Source organism: Furipterus horrens, unplaced genomic scaffold (genome assembly GCF_987537825.1).
Source record: "Furipterus horrens unplaced genomic scaffold, mFurHor1.1.pri manual_scaffold_10, whole genome shotgun sequence".
NCBI lineage: Eukaryota > Metazoa > Chordata > Mammalia > Chiroptera > Furipteridae > Furipterus > Furipterus horrens.
Genome location: NW_028327180.1, coordinates 65,887,437 through 65,902,834, shown reverse-complemented (window position 1 = coordinate 65,902,834; position 15,398 = coordinate 65,887,437). Strand labels below are relative to the sequence as shown.

The following is a 15,398-nucleotide window of genomic DNA, read 5'->3' as shown; positions in this document are numbered from 1 at the left end:
AAATATGCAACATTTTCAGCATATTATGCTTTATTATTTCAAGAATAGCTAAAATGCAACTGATATACAAAAAAAGATTTACAGAGTGTATGAATAAGGTGCTGTGAGTGATCAAACATGTCAAAGTGGTTTGCGAGGTTTTGTGCTGGAGATTTCTCGCTAGATGATGCTCCACAGTTGGGTGGACCAGTAGAAGTTGATAACAATCAAATCAAGACATTAATTGAGAAAAATCAACGTTACACCATGTGGGAAATAGCTGACATACTCAAAATATCCAGATCAATAGTTTTTGGTGAAAATGAAAAAATGTAATTTGCGGAATAAACTAAATGAACTTTTTGGCCAACCCAATGTTTATATTTAGTTTTTAAAATTTAATCTTTATTGTATTTTTTTTCCATTACCATGTAGTCCCCATATGCTCCCCTCCCCCCCAGCAATCACCACACTATTGTCCATGTCATGTGTCCTTTTTCTTATTTGCTCAGTCCCAACCCCCCTCTCCCTCACTAGCTGTCATCCTGCTCTCCATATATGAGTCTGTTCCCGGTCTACTTTTTAGTTCAGTTTATTCATTAGATTCCACATATGAGTGAAATCTATGGTATTTGTCTCTCTGACCAGCTTATTTCATTTAGCATAATGTGCTCCAGGTCCATCCATACTGTCGCCAAAGGTTAAAGTTTCTTCTTTTTTTACAGTTAGTTTTAAGCCTCCTAGTTTCTTTACAAGTACCTGAGACTAATGATTCCAGAGTTGATGTTGTAAATATAAGTTTACATTAAAGATTGGTTAGAATAAACTCTGCTCTTGACACTATTAGATTCAAATAAGTCATTGGGAAGTTATGAATATTTGTTCAGTCATTCACAGTTGGTCTATTTTAGCACTTCTCATTACTACTCTTTACCTGTTTTACACTTCTGTTCTTAATTTACACGGTTTTACCCTACTAGACTGCAAACCTCAGAGGTAGAAGAATGACATTTTATTTACAAAACCCAGTGTAGGCTAATAAGTACTCATAAAATGATTGCTGGTAAATGTATCTTTCTTGCACTTCGTGTTTTAGGAAGTGTACTTTTAAGAAATACAAGTGTTTTTTGGGAAATAGGTATTAGAACAGTGAGTGGTGTTTGAGTCTCCTACCGCTGTTACCATGTCTGCTTCGTCATCTAGACGTCACACCATGGAATGACAAGACTGTGTTTTGGGCAGAGAGAAACCTTTTATAAATAAGTATCGTTTTGTTTTTGACACAACATACAATGTGGGCTAATTCTCTGTAATATTTGGTATCGAGGGATAGTTTTGATTAATTCAGATTGTGTCATGTAATTAAGTGATAAGTGACTGAGATTTCTTTCTGTAGGCTACGGAAAGTGAGGTAGGAGATGTCGATTTAACACGTCTTCCCGAAGGACCTGTTGATTCCGAAGATGAAGAAGAGGAAGATGAAGAAATTGATCGAACAGATCCACTGCATGGGCGAGATCTTGTTCGTGAATGTCTTGAAAAAGAACCTGCAGACAAAACTGATGATGATATTGGTAAATATATGTGTGTGTGTGTGTGTGTGTGTGTGTGTGTGTGTGTGTGTGTGTGTGTATCACACACATACACGCATTAACAGTAAGAATTTTATAGTTTAATTCAGATATTGCTGCATAACAAATTACCCCAAAACTTAGTGACTTAAAACAATACACGTTTACTTTCTCATACTTGTTGCGGGTTAAGAATTAGGAGCAGTGCAGCTGAGTGGTTCTGGCTCAGTGTCACAAGATTATAATCAGAATGTTGGCAGTCGTCTGCGGCTTTGCTGACCTGAGCTAGAGGACCTGTCTCCAGCATGACTACTCACGTGGCTTTTGGTACCAGACTTCAGGTCGTCACTATGTGGGCCTCTTCAGAGGCTGCATTTTAAATGTCCTCACAACATGGCAGTCAGCTTCACCCAAAGCTAGTACACCAAGGGAGAGTAAGGCAAGTGGCACAATATCTTTTAGGATCCGGCTTCAAGAGTGATGATGTATCATTATTTCTTCCAAGTTCTGTTTGGCACACAGAGCAACCCTCATATAAGATGGGAGGAGAATGCACAAGGATGTAAATATCAAGAGAAAGGTGTTGTTTAGAGCCATCTTTGAGGCTGGCTGCCCCAATTTGAGAGCTTGTTTAGAGGGTGTAGCAGGAGAGTCCAGGTATTGACCGAAGAATGGTCCTTCTCTATTGGGGAACGTTGTCCTCTTTGACCAAGTGCGCAGCTTTGGGAGGGATATTCATGGAGCTGTGAGGGAGGAAGGGGACATCATATACGTAAGACATTTAAAACGTAGTTCATCAGTGTCCAGTGTCTATGAATTAGCTTTTTAAAACAATTTTTATGTTATCAAAATCATATTTTCACTTTTCTAGGCTGGAAAATATGGATATAATTTTTGGTTAAAACTTGAATTTTTTTAAATGTAATTTCTTAGAGAAGTAGTAACTCTACTTATGGTGGTTGAAAGTATTAAAGATGTTATCTTTAAAGACAAACATTTCTTAGTGTCATTATATATTGTTATGATTCAATAAGATTTTATTCTAGATTTCCCTGTTATAATAGTCCTATTGCTGTTGTTCAGATCAGGAAATGCTGGTACTAATAATAATTGTAATCTGAGTAAAAATCAATACATTTGAACATTTCTTGTCACTCTAATGACATATACAGATAAGTAATCTGCAGTTTAGATTCATATGAACATTATTTGGACAGAAACTGAAAGTGCATTTTTTTTATGATAAAGAACTATATACTATGCTATTTTTGAAAAGCTTTTAAAAATTGAAATATAGCTAACGCCCAGTTATCTGTAGGTAGATAGCATGCCTGATAGTTATTTTTGCTTCAGCCCTTCGCTGACTGCATATGTGTGCCTGTCCTTTATATTTATCTTAATTACTCATGCAGTATTTATACCAGGGAATGGTCTAAGGCAGGCACTCATCAACATTTGTTCGTTAAATTAAAGAGAATTACCTTGTGTTACTTGGACACATCTTGAACTAGAATTGAGATTTGTTTAACTTAATCATTGCCATTTATTAATAAATTTTTCTTTAAAACTCTAGCCCAATAAGAACTAGATGACATGCTTTTTCACTAATCTATTAGATCAAAGGACATCTCTATAGTAATCAGTATGGAGTGGCATCTCTGACTAGGAAAATTAAACTCTCCAGCCTCATCTAAATCTGTGTGTTTTCCTGGTTCTGTCTGGAGGTTGCGAGTTCTGGTATCTTCTAAAGTATCTATATTTTCATGTGAATCTGACTACATCTGTTAACAAATAACTGGTTTTTTTAAACCAGCAGTCATTTTGTGCCTTGCTTTCTCTACTTTAGCAGCATAAATTCATAAGTTGATGTGGAAATGAGGCATTAAATTCTAGATTTTATTGTATCTTTGAAGTGTAGTCCTCGATGGTCTCTGCATACTACAATTTCTGTTTTTTAATAGAACAGTTACTGGAGTTTATGCACCAGCTCCCTGCGTTTGCAAACATGACCATGAGTGTAAGAAGAGAACTCTGCTCAGTGATGATTTTTGAAGTGGTAGAGCAGGCTGGAGCTATTATTCTTGAAGATGGACAAGAGGTAGGTTAGCTAATATATGTTACACGTTATGTACTATGGGAGGTAATTTTTAGAAAAATATAATTTCCATAAACTGAGTAAATCCTGATTTAAAATTTATACAATTTTTTAAAATGAATGCCGAGTTTGGGATAGTTATAATTTCTTGAGATAAGTTTTTACTTTGTTTTTGTTCTATGTGCTTTCTCTTAATTTTGATTTCCTAGCAGTGGTTCTTGCACAGAATAAATGTTTAATAGATAATATTCATGGGTAGAGCAGACCTTTACAATATATTCCCTTCAAGGATTAAATGCTGCTAACAGAAATGGAGGCAGTGTTTTTCTTAACATTAGGAAAAACTTTAAATACTATTTTATTAGATATGCCTTAAGATTTAGGCTTTTAGTAGTCTTTTTGATTATCACTTGTTACCTTTTTTCCTTTTGAGTGCCTGCTATGTGCCAGGCATCATTCTAAGCACTTAATATTTATAACCTCAATTAACACAGGAGTTCTATGATAAGTACTGATATGCCCATTTTAGCAACAGAGAAACCGAGGCCCAGGAACATTAAATAACTTGCCTGAGGTCACACAGGTAGTCATGGTTAGGGTGTGGACTCAGATTCCAAAAGCTTGTCGTCTTAATCATTTCATCGTTTGATCGTTATGAAGGTCCCTGAATTCATTTGGTGACTAGAAGAAGAAAGAATAAATTAAGCTTCAGTTGTTTGCATAGACAGACATTAGGTGTTACAGAATTTAGTGATATAATGAGAGCATATCCTTTTTAAAATTACCGTATATAAGTTCTATGTATTTATTAGTTTCAAAGTTAACACATAACTATCTTTTTTTTAAAAAAAGATTCTTAAAACCTTTCTTTTTCTCCATAGCTTGACTCATGGTATGTTATTTTAAATGGCACTGTAGAAATCAGCCATTCAGATGGAAAAGTTGAAAATCTCTTTATGGGAAATAGTTTTGGAATTACTCCCACTCTGGATAAGCAGTACATGAATGGAGTTGTTAGGACTAAAGTAGATGATTGTCAGGTAAGCTTTTCTCTTTGGCCATGCACTCTTGTTTATTGACTTAAAATGTTTGAGCCTGTTTTTCCTTCCTTAAAATAAAATGGTTTCATTCAAAAAATACAAATTTCAGAAGCTTGCAGTTAGAGGAAATTAGGTTTTATATCTTACATGTTTATGAAACTGAAGAAATTATAAACTTTTGAAAGAGCATATAACAAACAAATGTTGGTTTGTTAAATTTCTGTCTGGTATTAGCTAGCTCATTCCTTTTTTTATTTATATAAAGGAAAGAAATAGGAACTTCTGAGTTGCTTCTAACTCCTGCTTCATGTTTTCTTTGCATAGTGTTAGTTTTGAGAGTAAGTTTTCACTTCTCCTTTTAGAGCAGAATTCAGATTCAAAAACTTCTTCGTCTCTTTGTGCATAAACTATTTATTTCATCTTGATTTTTGTTAAGGATCGAAGGGATTGAATAAAAAGAACTGATGCCACTTGATTTCTTACCTTTGTGCTCTGCCTTAGTGCATAGTGATATATTTATGTACTATAGATTTATTAGTTGTCCCCATGTTGTTCTTGGACAGTTTGTCTGCATAGCCCAGCAGGATTATTGGAGAATTTTAAATCATGTGGAAAAAAATACCCATAAGGTTGAGGAAGAGGGAGAAATTGTTATGGTGCATGAGCACCGTGAACTAGACAGGAGCGGAACCAGGAAAGGACACATTGTAATCAAGGTGAGTGTTTTTACTTATTATTCTAGTCACTGATAGAATAAGGCTTTCATTTTGCCTAGAGGGCTTTGAGCTACTTTTTGAGTAGTGCAAGATAATTCAGTAACTTTGAAATCTAATTTAAATAACTCTATTGGTTCTTTCTGCATTTTCCTAAGCTGGTTTTGACACACTTTAATCATGAAGAATGACATTGCTCTTTAACTGATGGATATGATATTACTTTAGGATATACTGGTCAAAGTTTTTCTTCTTAAATTCATTTTATGATCCATTGATAAGGGCAATTAATTTCATCAAAGACAGCAGTATTTAGAAACAAAACAGAAAATGGAAGGGCCAGCCATAAAGGCATAATGAAACATAGATAAAGATGCAGTAATTAGTGGATCTCTCAAACCTCTCCTCAACAGAGCTAGAAAATATATATATGTAGTAATTATAAATTCATACACATCTGTAACTTTTGTGTATCTGTCCATCTAACTGTAACAATCGTGAGTTCATAGCAATACTCCCAATTTCATTACTATACCACAGGTTTTTCAACCCCTTCCTTTCCATATATAAATAACTTCCCCAATAGTGGCTCTTTTTGTGCTCTGTATATTTACTTATTTGCTCATTGTAGCCGATCTCTACATGCCAGCCATGCCCTTCCCTTGCCAACTCTTCATACCCTGTCTCCCAACAACGCTTTTACTGGATGCTAACGTGCACCCCAGTGGCATGCCTTTGTGTGACTCTGGGACTCATCTTTACATAAAGTCTTAAATATATGGCCTAGTCTCTACAGGTGTCCTGCCTCAGTGATTTAGCCCAGCAATTTTCAACCTTCTTCATCTCATGGTAGTCATAAACTAATTAAAATTCTATAGCACACCAAAATATATATGTAATTTTTGCCAATCAGAGAAAAAAATGGGTATAATTTTGATTTACTCACCAGATGGCTGTTGTTGTGTTAGCTGTGGTCATTTTTTATTTGACAGTATGTAGGAAAAGAAGTCAGTGCCTCTGACTGAATCGTCAGGTATTGCATGTTTTAAAAATCCTTGTAGCATACCGGTTGAAAATTGCTGATTTATCCTATCAGAATAATGGCCTCTTAGCATGTTGATTATTTCTACCCATGATCTAAGAACCAGCTTAAGTGACTTCATATTGTGATTGGTCTAAGTGATAAACCCAGTTTGGTACTTTTAGAGTGTTTTGGAGGGTGGAGAAGATTAGGCAGATGGATGCCTTGTCCCTTATATATTGAATAGGTTATACGAGGAGCCTTACTTCTGATTTCCTGCTAGAAGAATGATTTACATACAGTGTTAGCAGTGAGTACTTAATTTAAAAAAAAAAAAATTCTTAGACACAAACAATGTTAGTATTAACCTATGTTTTCTGTATAGTTTTTCTGACCCATGATTGTTTGGATGAATGAAGCAAGTTGAAATTTGAGGTTATGGGCAGCAGTTGGTTTTTATACTTGACTAACATCTGTTTATTTCTATATGTGTTCTCTGTACCCACTTTTTGAAAAGGCTACAAAGATAATAAATTTTAACATTGATTTAGAAACTCAAAGATGAGCAGTAGGTAAATGTTGTTTATATTCCTTTTCATAAATTTGGAGGCAGGCAAGTGATAAAACTGTGAACTAATGGAAAAACTCTTTAGAACTTCTGGTTCTTCTCAAAATGGTGAACTGGCATGGAGAAATTATAGAAAAGGAAACTTCTATTCTGGGAAGTAGCAACAGTAGAACATGCTATCCTGAGCTGATGTGTTTGTTCCTCTAGCCAGAGGAAGGCAGAAGAGAATTTGGAATATGATCAAATTTGGAGGAAGGTTTTTGTTGTTGTTGTTGTTTTTTCTTTAACACTCACCTGTTCCTTCTATTGCCCTTAGATAGTCCTCATTACATCCCTCCATTGCAGTCTCATTGATGGTAACAGCCACACCAGGGGTAAATCAGTGAAGTTCAAAAGCCCTGCTGTGATGAAATGCCAATAAAACAGATACAGCTGAATAAATTTTTATTCCTTTGCCTTTTCTCTCTCTAACCTCTGGGTGCTGATGCAGTACAACCTATAGAGACTACCTATTTCCAGTGCTGACTGGTTTAAAGATAAAACTCTGAGGACTTGTCTAATAGAGTGGCTACAAAGGAAAGTGAATAGAAGTTCTTTGGTTTTTGAGCTATTTTTGTTTATTTTCTGACCTTTTCTATCCTTGGATTTTTAGGCAACACCTGAGCGTCTCATCATGCATTTAATTGAAGAACATTCCATTGTGGACCCAACTTACATAGAAGATTTTCTGTTAACTTATAGGACATTTCTTGAAAGTCCTTTGAATGTTGGGATCAAACTTTTGGAATGGTTTAAAATTGACACCTTAAGGGATAAGGTTGGTTTTATAAATATAAAAAGCGTGAAAGTGATTTTGACCTTTAAATTTTATTCATAAAACCTTTTGCCATTGATAAATTAAATGTTTATTTTATTTTGATAAGATTCAGTTCACTTAAAAAGAGTGAACCAGTGTTAACGTATCGCTGTGTAGTTTAAAAGTGGATGTGAGCCTTAAAAGACAAAAACTGAAATAAGCTACAGTAGAGCTGTAAATTCCAAAAACATGACAGACACATAAGAGTATTTTTAAACTTTTTCAAAATATTTAGTTGTTTCTGAAGGTGATTTAAAAGTTGATGAATAGTTTAAAAAGAATATTCAAGTACTTTTTTTTTTTTCAAGAAGGCTTAGATTGTTTGTAAGCCCCGAAATAGAATATGTTGATTTTTCTTATTTATTTAATCATTTGAAACAGTTGGGTTTTTTTTACCTTAATTTATGTCTGCTGTGACTTATTTAAAACTACTTTTAAGTATTTTTTGCATTAACCATTGTTTGCTATTTTAAATAGATTATCTTCTTTCATGGGATATTTAATGGAAAGACTGTTAATTGCTTGCAAATTGGAGGAATTCAGGTATTTTAAGAAACATAAAAGTAGGGCCATAATTGCCTAGTGTGTCTGAGTTATAATTTTTTGTTTTGTTTTTTTAATTTATTTATGTTTAGAAAGATAGGAAGGGAGGGAGAAAGGGAAAGAAACACTGATGTGCAAGAGAACCCTCAATCAGTTCTTTCCCTCATGCCCCCAACAAGAGTACCTGATCCGCAACCCAGCATGTTCCCTGACGCAGAGCCGAACCGGCAACCTTTTGGTTTGCAGGTTGCCGCTCAATCCACTGAGCCACACCAGCCAGGGCCTGAGTTATAGTTTAAAGGAAATAAGTTAGATGTAGCCGGACTATGGATTTCTATTGATTAGGAAATTAGTGTTCAAAACTACAGGCATACCCCCCACCCCCACCATACACACACTTTACAATTATAGTTATTTTGATTGCTGAGTAAATAAAGGCTGCTAAAAATGAACAAAAATAAGTAGAAGACAACTAGATATCCATGTGCAAAAGAATAAAGTTGGATCCTTACTTTACACCATATATAAAATTAACTCAAAGGGGATCAGACCTGACTATAAGCTAAAACTGTAAAACTCTTAGAAGAAAAGAAAGGGTAAAAAATTATAACTTTTGATTTGACAACGGTTTTTTAGATATGCAACATAATGCACAAGCAACAAAGGAAAAATATAGTTCCATTAAAATTAAAATGTGTTATAGCCATACAATGAAATATTATTTAGTCATAGAAAGGAATGAAATACATGTATAGTCTTGGAAAACAATATGCTAAGTGAAAAGCGAGACACAAAAGTTCACATATTGTATGATTACCCAAAATAGGCAAATAGATAAGAGACAGAAAAGCAAAGTAGTGGCTGGAGAGAGCCAGAATGGGAGATAGCTGCTTACTAGGACTGGAATGATGAAAATCTCCTGGAACAGGGTAGTGGTGACGGCTGTACACCACTGTGGGTATGGTGGATGCCAACACTTAAAGCAGAGAAATGGTGAATTTGATGTGTATTGTACTGCAATTTTTAAAATATATAACTTAAATTACATTATTAGGCACATTATTCAATTCAACTTTCATTTGTTAGTTTTTCATTCTGTTACTCTATGGCACATAGTAAAATCAATTCACAACTTTGAAAACTCACAGTATTTATAAATGAAGTTTCAGATTTGTTTTTATAATTTTGTTTAAACAAGGTCTCGGCAATAGAAACACTTTTGATACCCTTGCCTGCCCTTAGAAGCTGCATTTTAAGATACTGTCTGAAATATACATCCCATGTACTTGCTCACATCTTAACCTCCACACTTGTGCTTCCTCACTGAGCACACAGAGCCTTGGCTCTCTGTTACTCGTGTTCCCAAGGAAACAAAAGCTCAAACTAAACCATGTCTTTCTGTTAGAGTGAACCTTTTGTGTGCAGGAAATGGGGAAGGAAGTGAGCCATGAAACTCAGTTGCAGACATGCTTTTGGAATCTACTTTTGAAAAAGAATGCCTCTTATAACTGTACGCTGCCTCTTTCATGTTTCCACAGGTAACACGGATTGTATTATTATGGGTAAATAATCATTTTAATGATTTTGAAGGTGACCCTGCGATGACTCGGTTTCTGGAGGAGTTTGAAAAATATCTGGAAGATACAGTAAGGCTCCAAATAGTTTTGTTTTGTTTTTTTTCTAGAGTTTAGGGATCCCTCCCCCACTCTCTTAAGAACAGCAGTGTTTAACAGCTTTCATCTTCTATGTCTTGAATGTCTGTTCTGAGAACTTCCAAATTTGTATTTTATTCTTTTGCTCAACCTCTGCCCCTCCAACCCAAATAAACATCATACTTTGTTCTGAATCTTCTGTTTCTGCTCTAAGATTAATGATAATATTTTCTCCCAGCCACCGAGGCTTACAAAGTGTGATGACTATGTGGTCCCCTCTCTTACTCGAATTCTCCGGCCAAGATGTCCAGTTAGCTGCTAAAGTCACCTGGGCCACTGATTTTAGGCATACACCTGTTTCCAACAGTCTCTCACTCACCCATTTCTTCTTCACTTCCCAGTTTAGGGCTTCATTTCCTTATGCCCGATCTGTTATAAGAGCCTCATAATTTTAGTTTTAGTCTCTTCTTCCTTCTAGTCCATTCTTTGTGGCCAACAAGTTTGTGTGTGTGTGTGTGTGTGTGTGTTTAAGGTTTATTTACTTTTAGGGGGAGGGGGAGAAAGCGGGAAAGAAACATCAATTACAAGAGAAGATATATCAATCAGTTGCCTCTTGCATGCCCCCAACTGGGGACCTGGCCTGCAACCTAGGCATGCACCCTGACTGGCTACCTTTTGGTTTGCAGGCCAGTGCTCAGTCCACCAAGCCACACCAGCCAGGGGGAATAGATTGTTTTTAAATCACAAATGAGATGAATTTTACTCGTATCAATATACCAAAGTATTTTTACCAAAATAATTCCTCACCCATATATTTAGGTCCCTCAGCTACATTTTCAGCCTTTTCCTATGCACCCTTGGTTATAGCTAACCAGATTACTTCATATGCTTTTCCAGTTCTCTTAAGCTGGAATTTTCTTCTTCCAGTCCTGCTATTTGAAACGTCAAGGCCTATCTTATACATCACATCTACATTAGACTTTCTAAGTCTCCCTTCTGCATGTGATTTCTCTTGTTCTAAATATTCAACACCTAAGATAGTCACCTCCAGGTCCTCTTAACTTCAACAGTAGCTATTTATAAATCCATTTTATTCTCTCTGCTAGATAGAAAACTGCATTCTCTGCAACTAGTTTGTCTACTTCAACCAAGCACAATTTTAATAAATGATAATACAGCTGAGTAATCACTGCCTGAATTAACACCCAAAACCCATCACTTGCTATATGTGAACTTGGACACATTGCCTAAACTTCTGTACCTCAGTTGTCTTATTTTATAGATAGTAGTCACTGGTTTCTTGGGAATGTTATGAGGATTATAGTGAGCTAATGAATGTAACAGTCTGAGAACAAAACCTGTAACATAGCAAATGCTCGAATATTGCTATCATTACTCATAGAGTATAAGTGGATTGAGTTGTATAAAGATGGGGAAATTGGCATATTTTTGTCCCTTTTCTACTGCTTGGTTCCTGTAGCCTTTTGAGCATTACATCCACTATATGCAAAATTGGTGGGATGAACGGAACTGGGGAACCTGATTTCGAGATCATAGGGCCTCTGTCATCTGGATCTTCCATTGCTGACTGTGTAGTTATTCCAGGGGCTCATGGGAAGTAGAAGCTGCCTTAGAGTCGTGGGATTTTTTTTGTTTTTTTCCAGTAATCAGCTAGTCATCAATTACTTGTGGAATTCTACTTCAAACTTGAGCTTCTTGTTATGGACATAAGATTTATACATATTACACTATTTGAGAGTAGTTGAATATTAATCTTGTGTTTAGAACCTGGAAATTACAATAATATTAAGTTTAAGGAAGATCTAAAATAATACAGAAATAACATTCCTCGAAGAGTTGAAGATACAAATGTATCTTTGAGTACTAGACAGTATTTGGAAAGGTGGTTCCAGTCCTTTAAGGTTTTAAATAAAGGTTTAGAAAAGATTTGGATTTTATATAACAGCCAGGAGATATGCAAGATAGAATGGCATATATTAGGGAAGGTTAAGGGAATAGGTAATTTTCTTGTCATCCCCATCTGAAACATCACTTTGAAATATTTTCTAACCTGTGATTATCTAGAAGTTTCCACATTAGGATATATTCTTGAGAGTGCTCCAGGGTGGAAGTTCTCCCTCCTTCAGTTTTATTTACCTGGCTTACGTGTTCTTTACTCTATATTTCAAATATAGCTCGAATTCTAATAATTTTAGGTGACTTTTAAAAAGCTTACAGGAGTAGATACAAACATTTGTATACATTTTTCTCTTTTCTACTTTCTAGAAAATGAATGGTCATCTCCGGTTACTGAATATTGCATGTGCTGCAAAGGCTAAGTGGAGACAGGTTGTGCTGCAGAAGGCCTCTCGGGAGTCCCCACTGCATTTCAGCCTTAATGGAGGAAGTGAGAAGGGATTTGGTATTTTTGTTGAAGGAGTAGAACCTGGGAGCAAAGCTGCTGATGCAGGACTAAAACGTGGTGATCAGGTAAGTCAGCGATTTTCGACCTTCTTCATCTCACAGCACACATAAACTAATTCCTAAAATTTGCAGCACACCAAAAAATACGGTTTTTGCCAGTCTGACAAAAATGTAGGTGTAACTTTTGATTCATTCACTCTAGCAGCTGTTTTTGTGTTGCTCTTGTCATTTTTTTTATTTGACAGTCTTAAGGGAAAAGAGGTCACTGCCCTTGACTAAATAGTCAGGTATTGCATGTGTTAAAAATTCTTGCAGCACGCCAGTTGAAAATCACTGAGGTAAGTGAATAACCAACCACTTACTGTAAATGAAAGCCTTCTTAGAAGTGATAGATGTCTGCTACTTTTTTCTCATCTGGCAGTTCTTCAGATAAGTGTGATGAATTTAAGGAAATACAGTTAGAGCTTCCTTTTTAGATATGGTATTTTAAATGGCTTATTTTTAAAACACATTTGTCATATATCTACTACTTTTAATGCAAAGCTTAATAGAGTACAGTCAGAAACAGTGTGGTCCTCTGGGCACTAATAGCACAACACCTGTTTGAATGGTCCTGCCCATCCACCAAGGCTTAGGAAGCTCTATATCTGGCAGCCTCTGAGTAAGTGAGTTAGCACCCTTGCTTGCTTGAAAGGACCAAGCACTTCCTGTCACAGCACTTTAAAATGTGAGTGGCCTGAGATTACCATAAGTGATGGTTTCTGCTTAAATAATGTCCATATGCTAACAGAACTACCTTCATAAGCAGGGAGCCAGGTAAGAGACTAGGAAAAAGGAGATACGTACTGGGAAAAAGTTGATAGGGATTTATTCTCTCCTTATAGGCATTAGGAAACTGTAGAGTAATGTATTCAAATGTGATTACTGACAACCTTATTACTAAAAAATGCAGTTCTAGGCTCAACCAGTCCTGTTAATCATATTAATCACATTCTCCAGAGATGAGGTCTGGGAATGTATATTTTTAACAAGGCCCTCTAGATGATTCTCATGCAGTGCAATCACTTGGGAAGCTTTTTCTCATTTAGAGATTTTTGTTAGTTCATTCATTACCCTACAATGTGGCTTTATTTTACTTTTAACTGAACCATACTATTATTATTAAAATTTTTGAGGCTTTCACATTAGAACTTGTTTTATACCTCAGAACAGTGGTTCTCAACTAGGGGTGCCTTTGCTGCTCTGGAGACATTTCTAATTGTCATGACTTGGGGATTAATACTGGTATTTAGTGGATAGAGACCAGGGATGCTGCTAAGCAGCCTACAACACCCCACAGCAGAGCAGCCCCTGCAACAAAGAGTTATTCAGCCCAGATGTCAGTAACGCACGGGGTTAAGAAACTCTGGTATAAAGTTATAACGATCCCCTTTTTTCCTTAAGGGAGCTCTTAAAAAAAAAATAGATTTGTGGGCCTTACCCCACACTACTTATTAAAAATATCTAGTACTTAGGATTGTGGAGTCAGTATATTTATTGTTCCAGAATTTTGTTGTAAACACATTTAAGAATCTCATTATTCACAGAGAAAAAGCATTGAAATTCAATAATTTCATTCCTGAAAGAAGAGATTTATCATGCTTTTACTTCTTCCTTCAGTCTTCCCAGGTATCATTGAAATTATCTGAAATTTTAGATCTGGAATATTAAGTCATTTTTTTTTAAGTATATTTTATTGATTATGTTGTTACAGTAGTTCCAATTTTTTCCCCTTTACTCCCCTCCACCCAGTATCTCCCTCCCCCAGCATCCCCCCCCCAAGTCCATACCCATGGTTCGTAAAAAATAACTATCCCTCCCTCTCAGATATTAAGACCCTTTGTAATCTTGTAAAGGACAATGGGCGAAGGTCTCAAGCTCCTCTAGCTGCTTCAAGCTGGACATGGTCGTCGTCCTACCTACCCTTGGGTCCAGAAATCCCTAATAATAGTGGGGGTGTGGAGGGGAGGGTGGCCTTCCCACATGGGGAAGGATTGTGCAGACTCCAGGTCAGTTGGCTGTCTCCGGACAACGGCGTGCTTGGTTTAGCAGGCTGGCATCCTTGTTGTGTTCTGGGGGCAACAGATTTGGCAAAAAGGGTTAAAAAGCATCATTCAATCCATAACTACTAGATGACAAAAGGCAGGGATTAATTTTTCAATGTTCCACATTAGGAGAAAAAAAAAAAAGGGCTTCTTTGGAGGAAGGTGTGCTAGGCACATCTCGCCTGTCCAAAACCCTTTTGCCCATTATACTTAGTTTGGACTGAGGGAAATAGTTTATGTTTCCCCCCTCTCAGACCTCTGGGCCCTTTCTGTCCAAGCCATTAGGATAGAAAAGAGAATTCAGTTTTAAAGTGAAGCCCACAGACCACCCCATTCTTCACCAACCCAGCCATTTAATTCAGCCAAACTGTTGAGTCTCAGGAGGCAGCGCTGCAGAGAGGATTAAGTGAGGCTTATGCGTACAGACAATGACTCAGGTAATGCGGTCATAGGCTTATGCCCTCTGGTTCAATTTTGCTCATTTGTTTGTGTTGTTCATTAGTTTCCTGTAATAGGTGACAGCATAATGTATTTTTCTTTCGTTGCCTGGCTTATTTCGCTAAGCATAATTCTCTCTAGTTCCATCCATGTTGTTGCGAATGGTAGAAGTTCCTTCTTTCTTTCTGCTACATAGAACTCCATTGTGTAAATGTACCACAGTTTTTTGATCCACGCATCTACAGATGGGCATTTAGGTTGTTTCCAGCACTTGGCTATTGTAAATAGTGCAGCTATGAACATTGGAGTGCATAGGTTCTTTTGAATTGGTGTTTCAGGATTTTTCGGATATAATCCCAGCAATGGAATTGCTGGTTCAAAAAGCAGTTCCATTTTTAGTTTTTTGAGGAAATT

General features: G+C 36.4%; 1 protein-coding gene across 5 annotated transcripts in view; it reads left to right on the top strand.

Annotated features, from left to right (window-relative positions):
• RAPGEF6 (Rap guanine nucleotide exchange factor 6) overlaps nt 1-15,398 on the top strand; it is a 205,250-nt gene that overhangs the window by 120,243 nt on the left and 69,609 nt on the right. For all 5 annotated transcript variants that reach the window (XM_090288007.1, XM_090288008.1, XM_090288006.1 and 2 more), the window contains exons 8-14: nt 1,376-1,553; nt 3,512-3,648; nt 4,527-4,685; nt 5,249-5,401; nt 7,640-7,804; nt 9,925-10,032; nt 12,325-12,528. In XM_090288007.1, coding sequence (XP_090144133.1) covers nt 1,376-1,553; nt 3,512-3,648; nt 4,527-4,685; nt 5,249-5,401; nt 7,640-7,804; nt 9,925-10,032; nt 12,325-12,528 — 1,104 coding nt within the window. The remainder of the gene's footprint in view (nt 1-1,375; nt 1,554-3,511; nt 3,649-4,526; nt 4,686-5,248; nt 5,402-7,639; nt 7,805-9,924; nt 10,033-12,324; nt 12,529-15,398) is intronic.